The following is a 23,926-nucleotide window of genomic DNA, read 5'->3' as shown; positions in this document are numbered from 1 at the left end:
TGTGAAAGCAGCAACAGCATAAGATAAGGTGTAGTAAGTGTTATTCATCATTTCAAGTTTGTTTTCGGCAGCACTGTTGTTTAGAAAGAAACACTGCAGGTTTCAGTGAAACACAGACAGACACTATAAAAAGACCTGTCATTTAACTGAGGTGGGTGGGTGAGAAAAGCAAGATGCTTCGGTTTCCTGGCCCTGTCTGAACGCTGCACCTACACAGGACACTGACACAGGAAATTAAGACACTTGAGCAAAGAGCAGCATGGCATTTACTCACCGTCTTCTGAGAGGAGCAGCAGACACCGTTTTCATCTCCTGAGTCTTCAACATGCAGCGCAGCTTTTTGCATTCGGAAAACAGACCAAGAAGCCTCTAAGGACTTTGGTGAGCATAATCTTTTCAGATATTTTTTATCTGTACATTTAGTTTATGTTCATTTTTTACAATTTGACATCTTGGGCTACATATTAAACTATGTCAGTATTTATATATTTTGTTTGATGTCAGTAAGCAGAAAAAATGTATGAAATGTGTCTCTATTCTTCATGCGTGAAGGGTAATTTCATCTACTTTAGATATTCAATCTCCACTGTAAACCTTCTTTTTTGTACTTTTTATTTATTTGAGAAAACTACTGAGTATAATGTGTTTTAGGCAACTTCTGGAGCAAAAATCACAAGTTAAAAGCAGAGTTTAAAAAATGACTTTCAGTCATGTAGAAGGCGAGACGTGTTTCCAGTACAGTGTGAAAGAAGTGGAAAAACTCTGATCGGAAACTTGCTTTTACTCATACAGTTTCAGAAAAGAGCCTCCAGCACTTATGAGAAAATCATCCTACGCTGGCTCGCCTCATCTTTCCTGAAAAAACAAACAACTAAATCTTCAAAGATGAACAAGACACATGACTGCAGCATCCCTTCAGCAGAGTACCAGTACTACTTATTCCCAGTGGTCTACATCCTGGCCTTTGTGGTCGGTCTTCCAGGAAACCTGTCTGCCTTCTACGTCTTCACTTTCAGGACCGCTCCCCGCACGGCCTTCAGCGTCTTCATCAGCAACCTGGCTCTGGCAGACATCGTCATCCTCTGCACTCTGCCCTTCAAGATCCACTACCACCTCCACAGAAACAACTGGATGTTCGGGGACGTCGCGTGCCGCATCACTGGGATTCTGTTCTTCGCCAACATCTACATGAGCGTGTGTTTCATGACGTGCATCTGCGTGGATCGCTACATGGCCACCGTTCATCCACACACGTATCTGCGTTTGAAAAGCCCCTGGTTGTCCCTGGTGGTAAGTGTGCTGTTGTGGTGTGTAGTCGGCGTGGCCATGCTGGTCTTTGTTCTCATGGGACCTTTGAAAACCAAGGCAGACGATTCTGGAGGTCACAGCTGCTTTGAGAATTTCGACAAGCACGAGTGGAACACACGTTTGGTGGCGTACAGCCTGCTGAGTCTCATCTTTGGCTCCCTGCTGCCCTCCATCATCATCCTGGTGTGTTACCCGCTGGCAGCCAGGCGCATCTCCATGATCAAAACCAAAACAGCCCAAAAAGCAGTGAGGGTCATTTACACCATCCTCGCTATAACACTGCTCTGCTTCCTGCCCAACCACCTGGTGTATCTGCTGCACCTTCTCCGACGCATGGACGTTATCAAGAGCTGCTCGGCCGCAAACGCCATCTACAACGCCAGGCGGGTTACCATGGCACTCGTTATCCTCAACACATGCCTTGACCCTGTGCTTTACTACATCACCACCAGCCACTGCAAATGGAAGAACTTTAAGACTGTTTGTTCATGGGGAAGATTTCAGCGGCGCAGAGGGGTTTATACCATCGCAGTGAGCTCATAGATAACAGGATGCTGTAAATATAGCTTTGTATATGCTTTGCTGTCATTGTGTGTGTTTGTTCATTGTTGCACAAATGAGACTTTTCTTTAAGATTTGTATCCACATTGGCGTTGTACATCAAAATAAAGGGAAACACAAAAAGTTGAGCAACTTGTTTTCTTTATGTTTTGCAGCCAATAGAAGGAGCGCATGACAGACTTTACAAACTGTTTTACATAAAAAAAGATAATTTGTCAGTGTAGGCTGCCTTTATGGAAATGTGTTCATTTAAAGTCCACCTACAGATCAGTTCTCTGACCTTTACAGGTGCAGCCTCTAAAAACGTCCAGGCTCAAAATAATCTTCGTCTCTGAGTTAGTCCTTCGTAACGACGGCAGTCTGGAGCGAAGGTGTGTTTTCAGCACAGTCCAGATGGAAGCCCTTTTTTCAGCAGGGTGGAAAGAAAGCTCCCCAGATCCTCGTCCTGAAAAGAGACAACAAAACATCAGTTTAAAAACATTACAACCCCCACCCCCCCCCCCCCAAAAAAAAGGCCCTTTACAACCATTTCAATAGGCACAGAGAACTTCAGAGGTCATGACCACATGCTCGGGTTACAGCCGTCTCAAAATACTTGAGATAGAAATAAAGAATAGAAGAAAGACAGCAAAAATACCGCTTAAACAGAATAAGGTACAAGACTAGTCCCTTACTCAAAAACAGCTTCATACGCAAGGATATGAGCGGGCCGTGCGTGTAAACAGTCTATGGTGTAAGCATGATGTAAACACAGCTCAGACGTCATTACACACAGCGGGACTCACGTGTCACGCTCATTGTGGACAGTCATGACTCAGAGAGATATTTACTGATAGCATGCAGGATTTCAGTTTTGTAATGTGTCGCACGTTCTGCCTTTAACAATACAGAATATGTTGGATCCTCCGTGTCGTTGACCTACATACACGGTAAGGTGTGCCAATGAGGCACAGGTACAAATGCTTTCACATTTCCAGCCACAGGAGCCGCTCTCTCCTTCCACTGCGCCGCGTCTCACTCTGACAGGCAGGTTCCCCTTTCTTCCACTTTCATCTTCAACGCTCACGTTCACACCTTGCATGTCACTGTCTGCCCACACAGAGGCTTTCACTTCCTGTGGCTCATCAGAGCGCTCCTCAGCCTCGCAGGCTGTGACAGGAAACAACACAAGCAGGCTTTAAAAGCACCCTAAAAATGAAGATTTGACAGGTGTTTGATTCGACTCGTGAACATTCACTCGTGCATCATCACAGTCTGTGCATTCATTTGCTTTTGCTCCTTCCTTGCGGCTTTTTTTGCGCAGTTTTTATATAAAATCTGAGTCTCTTGTTTACTTCTTTTTAAGCAAACATTTGCTGGCAATAGTGGAGAGAACCAGGAAATGGGGGGGGGGGGGGGGGGGGGAGAGAGAGAAGGGGTAGTTTAACCAGTTTGGAATCAAGTTGCTGCTCATTTAAAAAACTGAATTAAAACCGGAAGACACGTTTCCTCTGCAGACTACGACGTCTCACAACACTTTGATTTTTTTTTACAACAGTTGATAAAAAAAAATAATGGTGAAAATATTCCACTCTGATCATTTAGACTTTTAATCGACGTCCAGAGGTCTTTGAAACGTTGTGATAAATTAGAAATGTGTGCAGGGTTCTACTTCACCTTCTTCCCTCCATCTGCTGATTTTGCACTCATGTGTCTTCTTATCTTTATGTGCAAGCCATCAGTAAACACTCCCAGCTGTATAACTATGTTACATAATGTATCAATAGTAGACATCAGGGGTTGATTTAAAATGCAGTGCTGAGGCACCGAGGTGTTTTCTGTCAGAGGACACAAACTGAGGATTCATCTTGATTTCTCGGCAAACCACATCTTTGAAACCGTTCAGCCTCATTTACCACACGTGTAACTGACTGCTCTTCTGCATTGTGTAACTCTTTTGTAACCCTAGTCGGGAATTTAGTCATATCCACTTCCCTGCTGTATTTTTTAGCTGCATGATAAAATGTTGCGCTGCCTTTCTGCCTAAAAAGTTCTGGAGCTGGAAATGAGTGTTATATTCATAATGAAGAGCATGAAGAAGTCACTGTGAAGTGTAGTTGATAAGTGAAGCTCAAGTCTTTCACCTGATAACTCCAGGAGAGCAGCAGGACCTTGGTGTTGGGCTCTTCAGCGGAGGAGGACACTTTGATGACGATGGACTCCACCATGACGGTGCCGTCAGGGAGGTGCTGGATTGTGTAACCTTTCAACACGCTGGAGCACAGACACAAAGAAAGATCACCTCCTACATCCTACTCCAGAAAAGATTTCACACATCACGAATCAGGTTGTTAGAGATGAACAGAGAGAAAATTTGTTCTAGGAAACAGGTAAACAAGTGGCAAGTGTAGGTGTCAGGAGACCCCGCCCCCCCCCCTCTCACCTCTTGAGGTGTGTGTAGACTCTGTGGAGTGTGTCTGTGTCGCTGTGCGGGTCCTGGAGCTGCACGCGGCAGGTGAAGCGTAACTGATGCTCGTTGAGGCCGAGCTCCTTCAGGGCCTGCTCCGATGACACCAGCTTCAGACTCTGTGCTCGGAGTGAAAAAAATGAGAATGATAAGAATCTGTCGGTCGCGTTGACAAGAGCAAATCTTACAAGACTAAAAGTCATGATTTGTAGTTTAAAAAAACCCCCAAAAAACCCAACAGAGTTCCTGATCTGGTACGTTCCAGAACAAACGTACGTTTTCTTTCATGATCAGAGTTCCATGCATGGTGCGAGGTTTCTTGGGGTCGGGAAGAGGCCCTTCAACACAAGAACAGATCAGCACATTAAAGATAAATCAGTGAACACTGACATTAAAAACAGGCCATGATGAGCATGTGAACAATCCCAGGAGGCTGCTGTATTTCCTCCAACTATCAAACTATATTTATTCATCTCTCATCCCGCTTCATCCTTGAACGTCTTCTCAGCGCCGTCTGACACGATGCTGCAGTCGTCTTCTTTTACCCACTTCTTCTTCTACATGTGGCACCAGTGTCTCGATAATTGTATCACAGGAGTCAGGGCGATCTGATCTGTCGGTCCCTTTCCGATGTGAAGGAAACTCACAAACGCATCCTCGACAGTGAATCAATCATACCTCCGAGAGCCATCTCCCTCTTGAGCAGGTTGAGCGAGATGTCCACAGGTACGCTGGGGTTTGTAGTCACAGTCGCTGTCTCCCCATTGGCTGGCATGTAACAGTCTATACCTGTCATTTAAAAAAAAAGAAAAAGAAAACAGGAACATTTACAAGCGTCCTACTGCGCGTGTGCTTTTTATACTTTAAACAGGAAACACATGATTTATGAGACGGGTCAAACGATGCACTCACTGAACTCCTGCTCTATCTTGCCCTTCAGGAACACCATCTTGGCTCCCTCCCCGTGCACCAGCAGCATGTTCCGAGGCTCGGCCATACGGATGAGCTGCATGATGCCCTTCGCGTCTGCGTGGGCACTGAAGGACATGTACTCCACCTGAAGCTTCACATCCAGCTGGAGGAGTCACAGGAGAGTTAAATGAGAAGATGAAAATAACTTTCATTTCTTTTTTAATAAATTTGAAGTGAGAGTCACTTTTTCTGATGCCTACACTTGTTTTTGTGCTAAGCAAAGTTTTTTAAAGCCCCGACTTCCAGCCATGAAAAGCAGCAGGACGCTCAGAGTAACAACGACGAGCAGCGGATGAAATAGTCTTACCGTTGCTCTTCCTTCCATCTCGAGTTTTCTCTGTCCATTTAGGATCTTGTGACCGATTGTTCCTTGTACACAATATCCAGGCATGATCACCTACAAGGCAGAAAAGTGAAATCTTTTCGTTTTCAAGAACTGTCATCTCTAAATAAAGAAACATTTGTTTCCATGAGAGACTCACCATGTTCTTCTCATTGCCCGCCCATTTCTTAAAGATCTGCAAAGACTGACCGGCGTGCAGCATCCCTGGTGTGGCGAACACCACCTGAAAGTTCACATATTGTTCTACGTCATTAAAAAAGAAAAACATCCTAAATGCTTGAAGGAGGGAACCTTGACGCACCATCGGTCCAGGGTTATCAGCGTAGGAGCGGTCGAAGGGCTTAATGTGTTTAAACTCAAACATGTTTCTCTGCACGAAGGTTTTGCGAATCTTCTGATTGGTCCACGTGATGAAGAGCTTGTAGTAGTGGTTCGCCTTCTCCGTCAGCCCAGTGGAGAAGTAGATGGGGGCCTTCAGGTTCATCCGCTCCCTGGCAGGTGAGAAGGAGATAATGAGCAGCGCCACTTAACATCAGAAAGGTCACACGCCCCAATTATTACATCATGTCCAATCAAGGAGGAGGCTTTTTTTTAATCCAGTCAGACGGCTATTTTCAATTTGCTCGCGTCCTTTATCATTAACATGATTGACTTTAATCAGCCTTTGTCTGAGAGTAGTTCTTATCTGCACACCGCTCTGTCCTGATATCTAATCATGAGCTCAGTCACCCATCACAAAGTTGTCACTTTTAAATAAGAAAGAAAAAGATCTACCAAAAGGTCTCCAGCAGAATGCAGAGTTCTTGTGCTCTTCCGAGGGCAAAAACTGGAATGAGAACCTGAAAAGACAATTCAAAAAAGAAAAAAAGAAGAGCTGATGAACCGAATCAAATCTTATTTGTTATCTTTTCAAACTCGCACAAAGCAGGAGATTTCCAGTGTCCGGAGCATTCTCACTTACTGGTGTGGCTTTGATCCCTTTATATATATACACACACACACATTTAAAGAAGACTAAAAGTTCACTGCGACTACCTTTCCTCCTCTTTCTATGCTTTCATGAACTTTCTTCAAAAAGTCCCTCTCTCTGCACCTCTTGGAGTCCCGGATGGTGGTGGCGTACGTCGACTCTGAGATGAGAATGTCTGGGCGGCACTTATCGATCCACGCAGCGCTGCACACGCACAACACAAACATGAAGAGACAGAAGAGGCGAGCGAGGACGAATTAACTCGAGGGGACGAAAAGAGAAGCGCCACTTACCCCAGGTGCCTGTCGGGTGTCATGTTGTAGTCTCCCTGAAAAAGAGAAAGACATTATTCCTGCGATGGGAGCTCGTGAGTCTAATAACTCTGTGCAAGGCTTGCGTACTCACTGTGTAAACCACAGACTCTGATCCCACTTTGATGTGCACCATGGCAGCTCCCAGGACGTGGCCTGCATAGTACGCCTTGATCTCCAGCTCATCATCCACCTGCCAGCAAGCAACAACAGAAACAGCTTGATTCAGCATCAAAAGAGACGGGCAGCTGGTGAACACACGTGACTGAGGGATGGAAGGGGACACGAGCGTCGCACCTGGACAGTTTGGTGGAGGTTCAAAGGCACCACTTTCTTCATGCAGTCCTTGATCATCTGGGATGTGAAGAAGTTGGTTTCTCCCTTTTTGTCCACCGAGATTTTCCGGAAATCTTCCAGCAAAATGGGACATATAGCTTTGGTGGGGTGGGTCATGTAGATGGGTCCGTCGTAGCCGACCATCTCGCTCATGAAGGGCAACGCGCCACAGTGGTCCAAGTGGAAATGGCTGAGAAGAAAACAATAAAAAAAAGAAAATCAACACATTTAAATAGAAATAGTGATAGAAGTATTTATTGTAAACTTATGGACAACAAACCTGATGATCACACAGTCCAAGAACTCTGTCAGACGTCCATTCTGGGTTATGTAAGAAAAGTCTGGGAAACGCCGCTGTAAAGACAATACAAGCCTGTCAGTCTCAGACGGATTCATCTTAAACCATGAAGCTCTTTCAAACACTCTATATACATGACATTTGGAAAGAAGGGTTCAGCGAAGATATTTCTTTTTTTTAACACGGTTTAAACAAACTTTAAAAGCACTTGGATTTCTGTTTCCAAAATCAGAATCAGTTTAATTTGTCAAACATGCGGTCACTGAAAGGAATGCTACGAAGACAAAAGCATGCCTGTCGAAAATTGCACACAGCTCTCAGGGAACGCTAAACATGGTGGACACCATTTCTATGCTGCAGACTCCTGCATTCACTTTTATGAATATATATATGTTTATATTTGTCCTTTATTTTAGCAGGTAGGACCCACTGAGACTAAAGTCTCTTTTCCAGGGATGCCCTGCAGCAATACAAAAACAACACAAATATAAACATATACATATGCTGCTGTATTTTTTTAAGTTCTTCTGCAGACACTTCATAGTCAGACACTATTTAGAGCTCATATATTTACACAGGATAATGAAAATGCATCTTCTACCAAAACTAAAGAACAATCCGGACACTTAACTTTATAATGTACAAACTCTGTGTTATCACACATCAGGCACTTAGAAATAAGATATGTAAACCCTTTAAAAAATGTTACTGCAAAGGAGATGATTTGTGTGTTATGTAGAGTGAAAAGTTGCAGAGATAAATATAGTTTTGGGTCAGGATAGTATTTATACGAGAAGTAGATGCTTTTACTATCAACAGTATTTACAGAGGATGAATTACACATGAAAAAAAGAGGGTGCATTTTTTACTCTCTTCTCTACTTCACATGAATATCTGAATGTTAACTGTACATGAACTGTTCCGTATTGACAGTGACAGCTTGAGCGATGTGGTTCCTTACATCATCATTGTATCCCATGTGCATCCCACAGTCCAGCATGATGTTTTTGCCTCCGATGGAGACGAGGATGCAGCTGCGGCCGACATCCTGTCCAGCACCTTGGAGAGAGAAACAACAACAAACCAGTCCGTGAACGCACCACGGAGTTAGCTTCTCCAGCTAACTTGCAGCTCCAAACAAAACAAAAAAAACGTGTTTAAAGTTAAAAAGCTGTGGCAAAACCACGAACGCACTAAGAGCAGTTGCGTCCAAAGACAGCTAAAAAGTGAAAGAACTAAAGTGTCTAAAGTATGTGGTTATTCTTTGTTGACGGAAGTAGCTACATCAGATGCTAGTTAGCTGCTGTTACTCACCAAGTGGTGTTACTTTTATTTCAGGCATTATTTCTCATCGGGAAACTTTTAATTTAAATAAGATAAGACCAGCAGGTAGATATCCCAGCTGGTCTGACTGGTTTCAATGAATCACTTCTTGTTTTATATGGAGATGCTCATTGTCCTATCTTGCAAACATGTGGGTCATGTTGAGTACCGTCGCCTTTTCCTTCTTACTACCTGTCAAGTTTCCGTAATGAAAACGTGGATATTTCCGGTATGGTTTTCAAAATAAAATAATTCGCTACCTCTATTCATAATGATACACTTTGGAATTTATTTTTCTGTGGTTAAGATACAGGGAGGGAACAGTTTATACACGCACACAATTTAATTATTTTTTTATTAAGGAAAATTAAATAAATGTAAGAGAATGTGTGTTGTTATACTTGAATTTCCCTCGGGATCAATAAAGTATCTATCTATCTATCTATCTATCTATCTATCTATCTATCTATCTATCTATCTATGTTTGTATACATTTATTGAGAATGGTATTTCTGTGTATGAATAAAAATATATAGAATATATAGGCTTATCTATCGATAGAAAAAACTATTATTTCCATGGACCCTAAAAACCCTTCCGACAAGATTCAATTCGAAGAACTTTATTTGTCCCTGTGGGCGAATTCAGATGTCACATGACTTTTCGAAACTTTTCGAAGTTTCGAAACTGAAGTGTTAGAATTGCCATCTCTACTTTTCACTCGTGACTGTGTTTAAGGTAATGTGTTTAATCTGTTGACACCAGGAGGCTATTTAATGTCCATTTCCAGTCTGAAAGCTGCCACTCTTCATCAGTCTACACTTGTTGTCTTGTGTTATATTTGTTGTCTGAATTGACAGTTCCGCATTGAGAAACCATGGCGGACTCGGTGGCTGCAGAAGATCAGAAATTCTCCTTGCAGGAGGTGCTCGACGCTTTCAAGTTGTGTTTGACGGAAGATAAAGAAGTGTATCTGGAGCACTACGTGGATGGGTGGCGTGGTCTTGTAAAGTAAGTCCATTATAAGATTTAATTTGGTTTGCAAGCAGGTGGATCAGGAAGTGGACTGATCATTTAAAGGCGTATTATCACGCATCATTTAGAAAACGCAACAAAAGATCTTTAAGGTAAAGTGACAACTTATTTTGTTCTGGTTTTTGTTAGATTTCTGAACAGCTTGGGGTGGGTTTTTGGCTTCATTTCCAAGGATGCTGCCGACAAGATCAAGATCCTGGTGGGCTACCTAGAGGGAGAGAACGGGTCTCAGTATGTCACCATCCAGTCAATGGTGAAGTATGAGCTGGATAATGAACTTGTGGACCTGACCAAAGTAGGCAGCCACCCCACGTCCGGCTGTTGCACCCTCCTGAAGCTCCACCGGGCTCTGAGGTGGCTCGAGCTCTTCCTGGAGCGCCTCCGCACCAGCAGTGAGGACAGCAAGACGTCCGTCATGTGTGCAGAGTCTTACAACGAGTCTCTCGCCCAGCATCATCATCCAGGGATCCGCACGGCCGCAGGCATGGCGTTCCACGTGCTCCCAGGGCGTCTGGCTTTCCTTGAAGGGATGAATGTAGGCACACCTGAGCAGGCTGTAGCCATGCTCGGTGAAGTCCTGCCTTTAATCTCTGAGGTGTACCAGATCACAGAGGAACTTTATGCTCAAAATAACATGCTTGACTTACCGTAGCAGCAACAACTGCTGCTATTTTAACATGTAGTAAAAAGTAAAGCTCATTGTTTTAAAGAGAACATGTTATGAAAAATTGTAACTTGAGTATCAACCCACAAATTTTGAAATAAATAAATCAATCCAGATCTTTGTTGTGGTCTGCATAAGTCTTACCATGCAGAGAAAAAATGCTCCCTTTCTAGTTTTATCAGTTTGTGACATCACAAGTTGTATTCTGGTAAGAAAATCATCTCCCCTCCCCTAATATCCATCCAAGGACTCCACCTCAGACTAGAGCAAAACTTTTGAGCAGGTTCGCTATTTTTATTGTCTTGGCGGTGGAGTGTGTCTACCACGGAAACTCAGAGAGGCGTCTCATTGTATTTAAAGACACACACAAACCAAACAAGAGTGTTCTGAGAGAGCTGGTTTCTACAGGGTCACAAACCTCCTCTGCTGCTTTATTCATGGTATATTTGGACCAAAGCTCAGCACAGATGTTTCATTTAGAACACAGGGGGACCGTTTGAAAAGGGGGACTGTTTGTCCTCTTTAAATCTCCGGAGAGGAACCTCCTGCATTAGTTGAATCTGGAAACCTCTGTGCAAAATTGTAGGTCTATATGGCTGCCTCTCATCTCTGCTGATTTTGTCTTGTTCATAGTAAATTAGAGTTTACTTTAGGCTATGACATAACCAAGTATCATCCTGTTTTCTTAAAGTCCAATATCGCTCATCATGTATCTTTGATTGTGATGAGGGGGTTTTGTTTATTTTAGTTGCTCTTGAAAAGAAATCTGTGGTATTTTCTAGTGTGTATCGTGCAGCTAAAAACCCAGAACCTCCCCCTTCTATCTAAGTACTTTCTCTCCCACTACTTGAAACAGCAAAGGTTCCTGTCCAAACCTGAGTTAAAAATGAACATGCAGAAAAATTCATGAACATTCAGGCAACAAAACAATGTTTTTGTTTGTTTGGTAGCTGTTAACTAAGGCTTGAATAGTGTTTCTTAAATGAGGGTAGACTGTCACAAATGTTGTAAAAATAAAAAAAAGTTGCACCAATAGTTTGATTTTAAGGAAAATCCATCCACTGATGAAAGAAACATTAATAAACAGCATTTTAAATAGGGCACTATTTCCAGCTTGAGGATATTCATTTATAATAAAGCTTGTGTTATGTATGAATGTATGGCGACACACATATATCGATTAATTCATGTTCTTTTCACAAATTATTTCCTGAAAAAATGTTCTTGTACTCAAGCTAAAAAAAGAGAAACGCTGTGCTATACCATACTGATTATATTTGACCAATTCAGCTGCAGTTACGCACTTTGAACACAAGGGGTCTCCTCCCCACCTTCAACCTTCAATCCAGGTGGTTGTCAAGGGAAACCAGATTGTCATGGCAACCTGGCTGACGCTTTTAAGAAAGTACACTTTGCTGCAAAGAACCAAAGAAGCCCTTATAGTTTGCTTCTGCACAAAAGGTGCATTATTAAAAGTCCAATGATACCACAATTCACTGCCTTAATTTATATTAATTATAAACACATTTTAACTGTTAATTCTCCCATTCATTTTACAAAAGACATTAAAATTGGGTAATGTGGGACAGAGTTCTGCAACTAAGCAATAGAGCAAAGTTGAGATGCTTTTATTTTGAAGGCAACGACTCCTATTTCCTGTTTTCTGCAGCTCGAGTTTGCGCAGTAAGAGGTGGATTAGAGCAGGAATGACCAGTCTGTGCATGCATGCGAACATATACACTGACTTCCCTTTGCACTCTGAACTCTTCTCTAAGGTAATGTGGTTGAGGTTTTGTCTGTTTACATCAGCACTCACATTTGTTTACACTTCTAGTCAGAAAGCAAACATCAGCTTCCTGTAGTCATTTATGTGTGTTGCCTATATTGACAGGACTTCCGCATTGAGAAACCATGGCGGACTCGGTGGCTGCTGAAGATCAGAAATTCTCCTTGCAGGAGGTGCTCGACACTTTCAAGTTGTGTTTGACGGAAGATAAAGAAGTGTATCTGGAGCACTACGTGGCTGGGTGGCGTGGTCTTGTAAAGTAAGTCCATTATAAGATTTAAATGCATATGTTTGGATTGGGCTGCACATGCAGGCGGATCATGAAGTGGACTGATCATTTAAAGGCTCCTTATCACACACAATTTAAAAAAAAATCAACAAAATATCTTTAAGGCAAAGTGACAAATTATTTTGTGAATTTCTTTTTTAGATTTCTGAACAGCTTGGGGAGTGTTTTTGGCTTCATTTCCAAGGATGCTGTCAACAAGATCAAGATCCTGGTGGGCTACCTAGAGGGAGAGAACGGGTCTCAGTATGTCACCATCCAGTCAATGGTGAAGTATGAGCTGGATAATGAACTTGTGGACCTGACCAAAGTAGGCAGCCACCCCACGTCCGGCTGTCGCACCCTCCTGAGGCTCCACCGGGCTCTGAGGTGGCTCGAGCTCTTCCTGGAGCGCCTCCGCACCAGCAGTGAGGACAGCAAGACGTCCGTCATGTGTGCAGAGTCTTACAATGAGTCTCTCGCCCAGCACCACCCTTGGTTGATACGCAAGGCCGCAGGCATGGCGTTCTGCGTGCTCCCAGGGCGTCTGGCTTTCCTCGAAGTGATGAATGTAGGCACACCTGAGCAGGTTGTAGCCATGCTCGGGGAAGCCCTGCCTTTAATCTCTGAGGTGTACCAGATCACAGAGGAACTTTATGCTCAAAATAACATGCTTGACTTACCGTAGCAGCAACAAGTGCTGCTATTGTAACATCTACATGAGTCAATATTTACTACTTCTTTATGCCAATTGGCTGCTGAACCTGTTTGGTGTTTTCAGTGTATTCTCTGAACAGTGTTAATTATTTCAATAACACTAATCTGTTACTACTGCATTACACGTGTTTAGTATTAAATTAGTCATATTTAAAATGCTGCATGTTTACATTTACTCTTTATTGTGCACTTCCAAATGATCATTTTAATAAAAAATAAAAAAATAAAACATGAAGGGAACTGCAATACCCATGTTCCTTTGCTCACCCAAACAGTAGTTACCGTGATAATCAATATTTAGAATTAGAGCTGCAATTATTAGTTTATTAGTTTATAATTGATAAACTGAACAGAGTAAATTAAATCTGTTTTGAGACTACTCAACTATTTTGAGAATCTATTGACCATTGTCATATTTTTTTAAAGCAAAATAACCAAATATTTAAAGTTTTATTTTTTTCGAATGGGAAAAAAATGCTGCTCTTGATTGTACTTTCTAGTAAATTTAAATTGTATTTGATTTTTATGAGTTTTATTTAGAGACTTGAGAATGATTACAGTTATAATATATTGAATTACACCAGGTGATGTATTTATTTCTATTGTATTCTAGTTTAAAATCAGACAAAAACAATCGGCTAACAGTTGTAGGGATTTGCAAAACACTACAGCCACAAAAAATAAAGTGCTAAAATAACTAACAAAACATAAGTTAAAGTACTGAAAAAATGTGGACATATTAGACAAATAATTCTTAAAGGAATACAATCTTTTTAGGTTACTACTGAAACAAACTCTTTGAGTCATGGAACTGGTTATTGTCTCAAGTGAACTTTGTTTAATATTTAAATGACAAAATATGCTGTTTTAAATGTACTGTACTTTATGCTACATTATGTATTGCCATTTATTCAAACATAAAAAACAGGGACATTTATTGAAGTCTGTGTGATTTTTGACCATTTCAGGTTACATTTTAAGAAACGCGTTTCAAAACCATACGTTTAATTCTAATTTTACTACCTCCTGTGATTATAATTAGTTGTTTTTTGTGCAGTTCTTCTCCGTCATCAGGGAATTTTGCCAAGGTTGCTATGCCAAAACCTTTTTTCAGTATTTTAATTAAAAGGGCTAAATGTCTCTATATCTGGGTTCTGTAAACCTCTGTTTCAAAGCTCCAGTTTCTCCTGAAAGAAACTTCTGGTACGAGTCGATTCTGACAGCCTGGGTGTACAAAGCAGTAGGCCTGCCTCTTCTCTCTTTGCTTACTTTGTTTACTGTATGAGCAAAAAAAAAATCTAATCCTGTTTTCTAATTTCTTAATCCTGAATATTTGTTATGGAATATATTAAAATAAATAAACTTTTGTTTCCGCAGCACGGTATGGTATTCACCATTTTGCCTAACACCTAACCCATGGCAGCCGTTTCTGTAAAAAAAAATAATAATTTACTTTATAGCGAAAAAAAATTACTGTGTATGCTGATGGTCTTGTTTTTTAACATTTGTTGGAATTTTTTATGTGTTTCATCACCAGCTGAAAATTCCTCATTTAAACTTTAAGTATTAAAATTATCCTGATAAACATTTTAGGACTTTTCCCCCAACTACTTGTAACAGCTAAGGTTCATGTCCCAACCTTAGTTCAAAGCTATTTCATACATGTAGAAAAAGTCTTGAACATTCAGGCAAAAGAACAATGTTTGTTCGTTTGGTAAACCAACAGCCTCTAGACCACAGTGATTATATTTGACACGTTCAGCTGCAGTTACGCACTTCGAACAGCAGGGGTCTCCTCCCCCGCCTTCAACCTTCAACCCAGGTGGTCGTCAAGGGAAACCAGACTGTCATGGCAACCTGGCTGACGCTTGTAAGAAACTGCACTTCCTGTTGGTAAACTGCACAAGAAAACAACTTAATACGCTGAAACAGTGTTTTCCCCCCAAAGTTAACTTGTAGTTTAGCTTCAGGAATATTCACAGGTAACTTCGACTTCACAGGCAGCTTTTTTTAAACGACCGTAACGGCGGTTATCAAGTGAAGCTCGATATTAACTTAACAATGACTTTCTTTACGCTTTTTTTCGAAAGGCAGGAAACCAGCTGAGATCTTCTCGTACTCTTTTGTACTGCACTGAAAGAAAGGACCTTTAACAGCCGCTTTGCAATGCATGTAACACGGCCAAAGTCCTCCAAGGGGCGAAGCAGACCCGCTGTGGACAGCTCAATGTTCAAGGACTACACGGACTACAGCACCCAGAGGCCCCCTGGGTCTCCAGACTCTCCTGCCAGGTCGGATAGAAACCTCCGCTCCCAGTCCCAGCCTGTAATGATGTGTCAGACTGGGCAGCTGAGCCAGGATGAAGTCCTGCAGATGCTCCATCAGGCGCCTGCTGCTCCACCTCAGTCCTTAAACAAGTACAAGGTCCTTCCATCCATAGAGAGGAGACCTTCAGAGGTGAGCAGCCTAAACAAACGCATGTCCAAGCTACACCTGTCTGACAATGCTACCCTGCAGCAAAGGCAGGAGGGGCCGCATCCTCCCACAGTTAAAGCCAGCAGCTCTGCAAGGGACCTCCAAGTCTGGCCCAAGCCCCCACCTGACCCAGGACCACAAACAAGTGGTTTACTCTTGGCTATCCGTTCACCTTGTGGCAGGAGGTTTCAGCAGCAATTTAACCCAGAAGACACCCTGCAGCAGGTAAAAATCAGTGCAGAGGCCGTGTATGGAGTCCAGTATGGAGAGGCTTCAGTGGAGACCATGGATGTGCCACGCAGGACCTTCACAGACATGGAGATGACTTTGGCCCAGTGTGGCATCGTTAACAGATCAGTTCTGTGTATTTCTCACAGTGACAGCGAGGTGGAGAGAGACTCAGGGTAATGATCAAGTGTTGATCGCCCTTGTCATAATCTGGGTAATTTAAAGTCCTCCAGCATTCAAAAATGTTTTGTTAATTCTTTCTTGTCTCAGATGATTGACTGTCACTTTGCAGAAGTGTGTTTGACAGAAACAAATCTCAAAAACGAATCCCCACAACTTGCTGGAGCTGATCCCAGTTCAATATGTTGATAAAATCTGAACCTGCATATGCTCGATACAGTCTTTTCAGCAATATTAACGGTCACATATTCACCTCTTCTTCAGTCTCAGAGCTCCTTAGAACATGTCTGTGAAGTGTCTTTTTCTAAATCCACTCTGATCCTGTATTTGCTCATGCCTATGAACCCCCGCTCAGAACAGGCTGTTTCTGTAGCTTTAAATGCATCTCTCACAATGCTCTATTGTTTATGATGAGAAGGCAGACTCAGAGGGCAGAACAAACACCTAGCTGTGGGAGTGTCACCAACCTGGGGGGAGGGGCTAATGTCCTTTGTGATGTCATAAAGGCAAAATCTCCCATCGGCCTGTCTGAGCGCACAATTTCTGAAAACTGGAGCAGGCAGAAGATGGACAGGATGAACACTTCTCCTAATTTGGGGGACGGGGTTCGTAAACAGACTATGAACACACAGTGTTAGACAAAGATGGTGAAGTGTATTTTGCTTTCAGAGCCACATATGTTTTGTAATTGTGTTTTTTTTTTAAACAATTTATCTATTTTGGAAAGAGGAAAACACATTTGACTGAGTTTAAATCCAGAGCAGGATATTTTCTTTACATAAACTAGAACCTGTTTGATTGCCAAAAAGCTTACGACTTACAAGGATTTTGCCTTTGAGCTCTGGAATGACAATAAAAAAAAATCACTTAAAAAAAGAATCTAAGCAAAAAAACAGCTTCACTAGATAGAAACTTACAAATCCTCGATAGGAATATGAAAAGTGAATAAATATGTAAAATAAAGCCATAGTTTTTCTTGTAATGATAGAGCTGTACGGTTTGTGAAGATAATGGACAAACAAATGTCTTCTGGATGTGACCTTTAAAAATTTACAAGTTAAGCTTTTGTAACTTAATAAAACTTTGGTGCAATGACTTTCATTAATTTATCCGACAACTTGTTTTACATTTAGGGAAATTACACTCATCACTGTAGCTAGGTATGAAGGGTTTTTTTCTTTTTTTTCCAGAAGCTGTGATTGGTTGATCCATAAAAAAATTGAGATAAAAGTATGTCAGGCTCAATCATAAACTCTTGTCAGACATTGTGTAATTATGAATGCAGAGAATTCTTTCCGGCTGATAAAGGAGCAATATGTTTGTGATGAAAAGAGCAGGAAGCATGAAGAACGCTACATTTCTAATAACATCCAATAAAGACACTTCAGTTCACAACAGAACATTTACTCAAACAAAACAAACTGCAGAGAAGAAGCATGCTTCAAAACACACTTTGATACAGACAGAATTTCTGGTCATAATACGTTGAATAAAGATTCCCAGCTGCAGATTAATTCTTTCAGGCTTTTTAATAATACGACTTGATAAGGTGCCAAATGTCAGCAAGAAACCAAACTGGTTCACCGTACCACAGTATTTATTTATTTATTTGTCTTTGGCCACAAAAACTGAGCCTGAGCTCGGGCTTCACAGCTCGATCGAACGCCAAACTGAGACATCAGGAGACTTGATTGTCAGCGGCTACTCTGGCATGTAATCCTTGAAATGCGTCCAGGTCCTCCAGGATGTTTTACGTGAACTCAACCTTGAACAAGCCCTGCAAACGTCTACAGAGGACAATAATAAAATAAATAAAATAATAACTAGAATTCACTCCAAATAATTCCACACTGCAAACAAACACTCTGTAGTATTATCACAACCGTGCGGTTGCTTTAGGGTCTCTGGGAGACGTGCTTTAAGACTTAAGGTGACTTCAGTAAACAATCCGAGTCGGACACATCAAATTAAATTCAAGTGAAAACTTTGGCAATAAATTCCCAGCACAATAAACTGCCGGGAAAGTAAGTTTGCATCGTCGGCATGCAATCCTTCTTCTTGAAACAATAAAATGCAAACAATAAAGAACTCAAGTGAGAGTAACTCTGCTTCAGTGAAGGTTAGTGCATGAAGCCGAGCGCTCAGCTGATCAGGGCTTCTATCTCCTCCAGATTGGTCGTGTCAAGCTTCGTGATTCTTCTGTCTGTGAGGGAGGACAGAGTAATAAAAGAGGGCAGGTCATCGCTTTGATCAAACCGTGGCAAAAAAAACCAAACAAAGTGACTTACTGAAGTGCATCTCAATCTGGTTGATAACATCCATGCTGTGTTTGCTGTCCACCATGTTGACAGCAAACCCTCGTCTGCCGAAGCGTCCTGTGCGGCCGATCCTGTGCAGGTACGTCTCATTGTCGGCGTTCCCGTCAAAGTCAACTGGGAGATCAAAGTTGACCACGAGAGACACTTGTTCCACATCAATGCCTGAGATCAGTGGAAGCGCACACATCGTTTGAGATCATCGGCACTGCCAAACAGGAGACGATGATTTCGAACCCCCCCCCTTTTTTTTTTTTTTTTTTTTTTAAAAAACATCTTCCTCACCTCTGGAGCACACGTTTGTGGTCACCAGCACTTTCTCCTTTCCATTCCTAAAGCGTTCAATGACAGCCGCTCTCTGCTCCACAGTCATTTCCCCGCTCAGTAACGCCACCTGGTGGCCCTCCGTGGTCAGGCTAGAAGCCAGCCAAGAAGCCATCTTGCGAGTCTAAAGAAATGTTCACGCGCAATTCATTCGCACTTATTTTTTGTCAGCGGATATTTTTCTTGAGTTGGGAAATAAATACATACAGCAGAGCATTACGGCGGTCTGACTAAGTTTTGTTTTCTAGTCTTCATGATCTCAACACATGTATTGCTTTCGTTTTATGTTTGTTCAAAGAAAAAAATGAGGAGAAACGCATTACACTCGTGTGCAAAATAAAAGAATCAGGGTGACGTCCATTCTACGCACAAAATCGGTTCGAATGCGCTGACTTACCTGGCAGAAGATCATGGCCTGTGCAATGGTGAGGCTGCCGTACAGATTACAGAGTGCTGTGAACTTGTCCTCCTTGTCTCTGCAGAACACGTAGAACTGCTTGATGGTGTCGAGCGTCTCCTCCTCGCGTTTCAGCCGGATGATATTTGGCTCGGGAACCACCTGCTCTGCAAACTTCCACACGGAGTCCTCGAAGGTGGCAGAGAAAAGGAGCATCTGACAGCTCTTTGATAGCTGTCTATATTTGCACAAAGTAAAACAAAAACATCGATGTTATGAGAAACACAAGAAGCTCGTTTCTGCCGCGTCATCTTTGAAAGGTTTCTCCGAAAGGAACAAACCTGTGGATGCGAATGCTCTGGTCCCGGTGACCCTGTGTGGCAATCATCACATCAGCCTCGTCCAGAACAAACATGGAGATCTTCTTCGGGTCAATGAGCTTGTATTTGGTGCACCAGTCGAGGACTGTGCCTGGCGTTCCAATCACAATCTGCTCCTGCAACTTGAAGCCTCGCCCCACTGAACAGAAAGCAAAAAGTCACGAAGCAGCGTTTGGAACATGACTCTCTAATAACTTCAAACACAAGAAGTGTCCCACTCTTACATCTGTTGCCCCGGATGGCGTATGCCAGCTTCACATCGGGATAAAACTTCCCCATGTCCTCAAGGACTTGACCGATCTGCAGAGCGAGCTCGTACGTTGGCGCGATGCAGAGGCACTGAAACAACATGCATGTTTTTAATAAAGATGAGAATTTATCAGCACATCTAGAATTGAACATGGACACAAACTCTGGAGGTTTCTTGTGACGGTTACCTGAGTCCATTCATTTTCTGGAGTCACGTGACTGAGCATGGCCAGAGAGAAAGCTGCAGTTTTACCCGTTCCAGACTGCGACTGGGCGATCAGATTCTGAGGTCTGAAACCAAAGAAGATACGAGAGTGAGGAAAATGAATACATCAGACACTCAGGTGGGACGAGGACTTTTACGTAAACAGTAGGAGGTAGAAAAAGTGCAGTTTAAGTATAACGTAAAAATTCATCTGGTCCGATTTAAAGTGATTTATTGGTGATTTTTTTTGTCACGAGGAGATGCAGCTTTTATTGTCCATAAATTATAATAAAAGTACAAAAAATATGTTTGGAGTGTCTGTCAGATAAACAAGAAATCGGATGGATGTTTTGATTTGCTAATTAACTAAAATAAACCCATCCAATAATAAAACCTGTTCTTCATGCTACGTCTGCTTTAACACATTTTGTCCTGTGTGATACGGATCGAAAACATTTTTTAGCTTCAAATTAGTTTTTTCCCCTTTATATATGTTAAACACTTTTTTTAATTACATTTTGCTTTACACTCACTCATACACACTTTACATTCATCTCTCACACACAGGCATGTTAAGTCTTTTTGATGCTCACATCGCTCGGTACATGACTCAAAACTGGAGGAGAGAATAAATAGAGTCAAATTCTTTAACCTCCAAAATCCTTTTAAAATGACTTCCATTATTAAATCCCTGACAAATATCTCCCAAAGTTCAAGGGGACCTTGTTAAATTGCTCATTTTGTAAAATCAACAAGTGGCTTTCAGAGAGTTTTAATTTACAAAGCTCAGGGAGAGAAGTGAAGCACCTCTGTGAATGGTTAGAATATCAAACCTATGCTACATATTAATTATTAGTTAAAGGGAATGATGGTGATCCTCGCTCATTTTAATAATCCAAAATGTAAATATATTCAATTTTGAATCACATAAAAAGAGAAAACAAATCTTAATATCTTCAAACATCAGTCGGTAAAAACGTAATCTCCCTTCTATTAGTGTTTCACATTTGATGATTCATTTCATGTGCGTTGACATCATTTTAATAACTTATTTCAGGGGGGGGGAGGGACAAACCACTCACGGCTGTGCCAACATCATGGGTAAGGCATTCTCCTGGATTCTGGATGGTCTGTTGAAACCCATGTTGTACACGCCTTTCAGAAGCTCAGGTTTCCTGTTGATCATGGAGAAACAGAGAGAAGGTTAACTGTGGGGTGGATGCACCTGTTTGGGAGGAGTATTCAAGTCCTACTCACAGCCTGAGCTCCTCAAAGGTCTTCACCGAGTACAGAGGGGAGGTGGGGTCCCTCTGCAGGACCTCCACCTGATTTCTGTTGCGGACCAGAGACCTGCGAATCAGTTTATTCAGCAGGGACTGCTCAGCCAGGTCCACTTTGTCCCCCTCGGCTCGCACACCTCCATTTTCTTTTCTCTCTGGCACCAGGTTGCCTGCACAGATTTGGGAGGGGAGAGGGGGGGGATACACCTTAAAACACACCCAGGACTAAAAGTGCTAAAATTATGAGATAGGTATTAATAAAGTTACCATTTATGTCTCCTCTCATCTGTCGTGGACCCCGCACTTTCTCCAATTTTTTTGAGAACTCAAACTAAGACAAACACATTGTTAGCCAGTCAGCAGCACCATCAGTCATGTAGCATGTTTGAGCTAACCTGCTATCTCACCATCAACTGTCGCTTCATTTGATAAAACGGTTTACCTTTTTTTTTTAGGTAGGTCACCTTTTAAATTTACCTGCTTTGCTGGAGTTGTAGCTTCTTGAACGTCGACAGCCACGGCCCACGAGTCGCCAGACATTTTTAAAACGCTTTTTTTTGGGGTTGTTGATGCGGCGTGTTTCTTTCGAGAACAAACGACACTTTTATCAAAAAAAAGTTTGATGTCAGCGTGACAGCGACGTTCCGCCGCTGCTGACCTGCCTGGACCACACCACTGATGCTGCCTTCATGAACGTAGGAAAAATGTCAACTTTGGAGTTTGGGTAAAAACCCCCAAAATCAATTAAGATTAATTAACTTAATTAAATCTAATAACCTACGAATTTATGATGTTTTGAAACGTGTCTTATCTTTCGATGGGGGACGTTTAGGAGAAGTTTGATCTGCGTTATATTTGACGCTTTTTAGAATATTTGCTTTTGATAAACATAGAGACAAAGAAACGAGACCTAAAACGTCACAATAATTAAAAACAAACAAGACGTAACAAAAAAACTAGAATAATATTCACCACAACAGTTATTTGACGCTTTGGCGATTGTCTTACTATTTCTCTCAGCTTGATTTAACCAGTAACATATTTAACACATTTATTGTTGTTTTACCTTTTAAATGAAACCGTTAAACTAATTAGCTCCTCATGTTAATGCTTTAGTTATTCTATTTACGAGGTTTAAGTTTACTCCTGAATGCCTCCATATTACTCTCAGCTCTCAGCCTGTTTACACATGAACCTGCTGACACCTGGTGATGACGCATAATAAATTATTTAACCAATCAAAAAAAAAGTCGACTTAACTATTCTTCGTAAACAGTCCCTAAACATCTTTCTCATGTTTTTTTTTTTTTTTTTTTTTTTTTTGCCATAATGTCTCCTGTATGGCCTGCGGTGATAATTTACCTCAATGCAAATGTAAGTAAAATGTCATTTTACTCAAGATGATAAATAGGCTACTGATCGTTAAATATGGCGAATGAAAAAATCTTGTCAGACGAGGGAGGATAACGTTGAATTCTTTAAAACATAAACTTAATTTGATTTTTTAAAAAATAGCATATTTTTATGATAAAGCTTTGACCTTTGCTCAACATTTTAAATTACAAAAAGAAAAGTGATTCAGTAACTTCCAAAGTAAAATGTAGACTATACCGCCTTTTGTCGATTTTCATCTTCATTGGTGCATAACTTACTGTAGGCTACACTCGCTTACAGTAAGACTAATGAGACCCATCACTGTACAATCTAGTGCCAAAGACTTCCCTGGCCTTGCATGTGTCAAATTGCAGGTTCAAATTAAGCTGTGAAAAACTATTCAAAATAATCATCTTGAAATGGACCACATGGGGCTGCAGAATAACTAGAACTAAGACAGAATATACAGTACATACTCCACAAGTGGAGGATTTAATAACTAGGCATAATGAAGGCATACTGTGCTTAATTGTGTAGGACATAAAGAAGTCTTTGAAATATTAAATTCAACATTCAATTAATGAATGAACAAGGTGCATTTAATGAATAATACAGCTGTGGTGAGCACTCACACTGCTACCTGCTATATTAGTGCTAACGCATACAATACAATTGTAACACCCCCCTCTCAGGTGCTATCAGGTTACCCAGAAATCCCCGGCAGGGGTCAAATCAATGACCAAACAGAAAAACGAAACTGAGACAAAATTAGAAAAGAAAGGTGCCAAATGTTTATTAACAATAATATAAAATCCCGGTATCGACACAACAGTTGGTTCAAGTAATGTTGGGTCCACGGGAGCTGCACTGAGGAAGTGGCAGGTACGACAAAACAAACAAAACCCAAAAGAAGACTAGAAACAAAACTAACCCCAAAACAACACCAAAAACTAACCCACACAGTAAAAACAGCAGAGGGAAATCTGCCCGTCCCTAAAACAGAAATAAAAACATTAGTTTCCCAACCAAACCCCATATACAATGTAAATTAAAACTTACAAAACATGTCGGCTTACCGGTCCTCCCAAACTCAGGACAAACAAAAAAACACAGCCGGCGTGGTCGAGGGTGTGCACCTTCCCTCTCCTCCCGGCTGGAAACCAACACCTCCCTCTCTGTTCCTG

General features: G+C 41.6%; 7 protein-coding genes across 9 annotated transcripts in view; 5 read left to right on the top strand and 2 right to left on the bottom strand.

Moving 5' to 3' along the window:
- Positions 1–168: 168 nt before the first annotated feature.
- Positions 169–1,998, top strand: LOC306834341 (lysophosphatidic acid receptor 6). Its single transcript, XM_079360202.1, has 2 exons — positions 169–381; positions 793–1,998. Exon 2 carries the CDS (start codon positions 886–888, stop codon positions 1,849–1,851), a length of 966 nt encoding a protein of 321 aa, XP_079216328.1. The 5' UTR covers positions 169–381; positions 793–885; the 3' UTR covers positions 1,852–1,998.
- On the bottom strand, positions 1,993–11,922 carry ints11 (integrator complex subunit 11). Of its 2 annotated transcripts, none has more exons than XM_079360201.1 (17): positions 11,872–11,922; positions 8,507–8,604; positions 7,528–7,601; positions 7,209–7,437; positions 7,006–7,104; positions 6,894–6,928; positions 6,666–6,804; positions 6,405–6,469; positions 5,932–6,121; positions 5,770–5,853; positions 5,595–5,684; positions 5,228–5,390; positions 4,994–5,104; positions 4,592–4,653; positions 4,292–4,434; positions 3,993–4,122; positions 1,993–2,314 (listed from the first exon to the last, which is right to left on the bottom strand). In XM_079360201.1, the coding sequence occupies exons 2-17, from the start codon at positions 8,543–8,545 to the stop codon at positions 2,249–2,251; spliced, it is 1,719 nt and encodes a 572-aa protein (XP_079216327.1). In that variant the 5' UTR covers positions 8,546–8,604; positions 11,872–11,922; the 3' UTR covers positions 1,993–2,248. The 2 variants fall into 2 exon arrangements, with proteins under 2 accessions (XP_079216327.1, XP_079216326.1); XM_079360200.1 differs by lacking the exon at positions 11,872–11,922 and adding an exon at positions 8,860–9,112.
- On the top strand, positions 9,514–10,645 carry LOC306834425 (ceramide-1-phosphate transfer protein-like). Its single transcript, XM_079360321.1, has 3 exons — positions 9,514–9,606; positions 9,729–9,879; positions 10,033–10,645. The coding sequence occupies exons 2-3, from the start codon at positions 9,746–9,748 to the stop codon at positions 10,553–10,555; spliced, it is 657 nt and encodes a 218-aa protein (XP_079216447.1). The 5' UTR covers positions 9,514–9,606; positions 9,729–9,745; the 3' UTR covers positions 10,556–10,645.
- A 316-nt stretch (positions 11,923–12,238) lies between the features above and the next one.
- LOC306834373 (ceramide-1-phosphate transfer protein-like) lies at positions 12,239–14,277 on the top strand. Its single transcript, XM_079360245.1, has 3 exons — positions 12,239–12,342; positions 12,459–12,612; positions 12,784–14,277. The coding sequence occupies exons 2-3, from the start codon at positions 12,479–12,481 to the stop codon at positions 13,304–13,306; spliced, it is 657 nt and encodes a 218-aa protein (XP_079216371.1). The 5' UTR covers positions 12,239–12,342; positions 12,459–12,478; the 3' UTR covers positions 13,307–14,277.
- An 830-nt stretch (positions 14,278–15,107) lies between these two features.
- On the top strand, positions 15,108–16,385 carry ubxn10 (UBX domain protein 10). 2 transcript variants are annotated; one of them, XM_079360230.1, is made up of 2 exons: positions 15,108–15,205; positions 15,426–16,385. In XM_079360230.1, the coding sequence occupies exon 2, from the start codon at positions 15,502–15,504 to the stop codon at positions 16,216–16,218; it is 717 nt and encodes a 238-aa protein (XP_079216356.1). In that variant the 5' UTR covers positions 15,108–15,205; positions 15,426–15,501; the 3' UTR covers positions 16,219–16,385. The 2 variants fall into 2 exon arrangements, with proteins under 2 accessions (XP_079216356.1, XP_079216357.1); XM_079360231.1 differs by having other exon boundaries at positions 15,158–15,228.
- Positions 16,386–17,606: 1,221 nt separating this feature from the next.
- Positions 17,607–22,025, bottom strand: ddx19a (DEAD-box helicase 19a). The gene is made up of 11 exons (XM_079358709.1): positions 21,846–22,025; positions 21,636–21,699; positions 21,346–21,538; positions 21,171–21,263; positions 20,072–20,174; positions 19,859–19,973; positions 19,596–19,773; positions 19,255–19,492; positions 18,819–18,981; positions 18,507–18,698; positions 17,607–18,421 (listed from the first exon to the last, which is right to left on the bottom strand). The coding sequence occupies exons 1-11, from the start codon at positions 21,906–21,908 to the stop codon at positions 18,360–18,362; spliced, it is 1,464 nt and encodes a 487-aa protein (XP_079214835.1). The 5' UTR covers positions 21,909–22,025; the 3' UTR covers positions 17,607–18,359.
- Positions 22,026–22,041: 16 nt separating this feature from the next.
- vwa5b1 (von Willebrand factor A domain containing 5B1) overlaps positions 22,042–23,926 on the top strand; it is a 29,025-nt gene continuing 27,140 nt past the window's right edge. The window contains exon 1 of the mRNA XM_079358708.1: positions 22,042–22,092. The gene's annotated coding sequence lies outside the window, so the exon portion shown is untranslated. The remainder of the gene's footprint in view (positions 22,093–23,926) is intronic.

The sequence above is a fragment of the Symphodus melops genome (assembly GCF_947650265.1).
Source record: "Symphodus melops genome assembly, chromosome: 13".
Lineage (NCBI taxonomy): Eukaryota > Metazoa > Chordata > Actinopteri > Labriformes > Labridae > Symphodus > Symphodus melops.
Note: the sequence above shows the minus strand (reverse complement) of the source record. Positions and strands in the feature narration are given on the sequence as shown.

What these genes read in the sequence shown, in the direction of transcription:
- ddx19a (XM_079358709.1), bottom strand. Translation starts at nt 21,908, where the DNA reads ATGTCTGGCGACTCGTGGGCCGTGGCTGTCGACGTTCAAGAAGCTACA. An exon ending in CCCATGATGTTGGCACAGCC is followed by an intron (nt 20,175 to 21,170) that starts GTGAGTGGTTTG and finishes CTTTGGTTTCAG; the next exon opens with ACCTCAGAATCTGATCGCCC. An exon ending in AGGCCATGATCTTCTGCCAG is followed by an intron (nt 18,982 to 19,254) that starts GTAAGTCAGCGC and finishes ACATTTCTTTAG; the next exon opens with ACTCGCAAGATGGCTTCTTG.
- LOC306834373 (XM_079360245.1), top strand. Translation starts at nt 12,479, where the DNA reads ATGGCGGACTCGGTGGCTGCTGAAGATCAGAAATTCTCCTTGCAGGAG. An exon ending in GGGTGGCGTGGTCTTGTAAA is followed by an intron (nt 12,613 to 12,783) that starts GTAAGTCCATTA and finishes TTTCTTTTTTAG; the next exon opens with ATTTCTGAACAGCTTGGGGA.
- LOC306834425 (XM_079360321.1), top strand. Translation starts at nt 9,746, where the DNA reads ATGGCGGACTCGGTGGCTGCAGAAGATCAGAAATTCTCCTTGCAGGAG. An exon ending in GGGTGGCGTGGTCTTGTAAA is followed by an intron (nt 9,880 to 10,032) that starts GTAAGTCCATTA and finishes GGTTTTTGTTAG; the next exon opens with ATTTCTGAACAGCTTGGGGT.
- LOC306834341 (XM_079360202.1), top strand. Translation starts at nt 886, where the DNA reads ATGAACAAGACACATGACTGCAGCATCCCTTCAGCAGAGTACCAGTAC.
- ubxn10 (XM_079360230.1), top strand. Translation starts at nt 15,502, where the DNA reads ATGCATGTAACACGGCCAAAGTCCTCCAAGGGGCGAAGCAGACCCGCT.
- ints11 (XM_079360200.1), bottom strand. Translation starts at nt 8,887, where the DNA reads ATGCCTGAAATAAAAGTAACACCACTTG. An exon ending in ACCTCCACCAAACTGTCCAG is followed by an intron (nt 7,105 to 7,208) that starts GTGCGACGCTCG and finishes GCTTGCTGGCAG; the next exon opens with GTGGATGATGAGCTGGAGAT. An exon ending in CTGATAACCCTGGACCGATG is followed by an intron (nt 5,854 to 5,931) that starts GTGCGTCAAGGT and finishes GTGAACTTTCAG; the next exon opens with GTGGTGTTCGCCACACCAGG.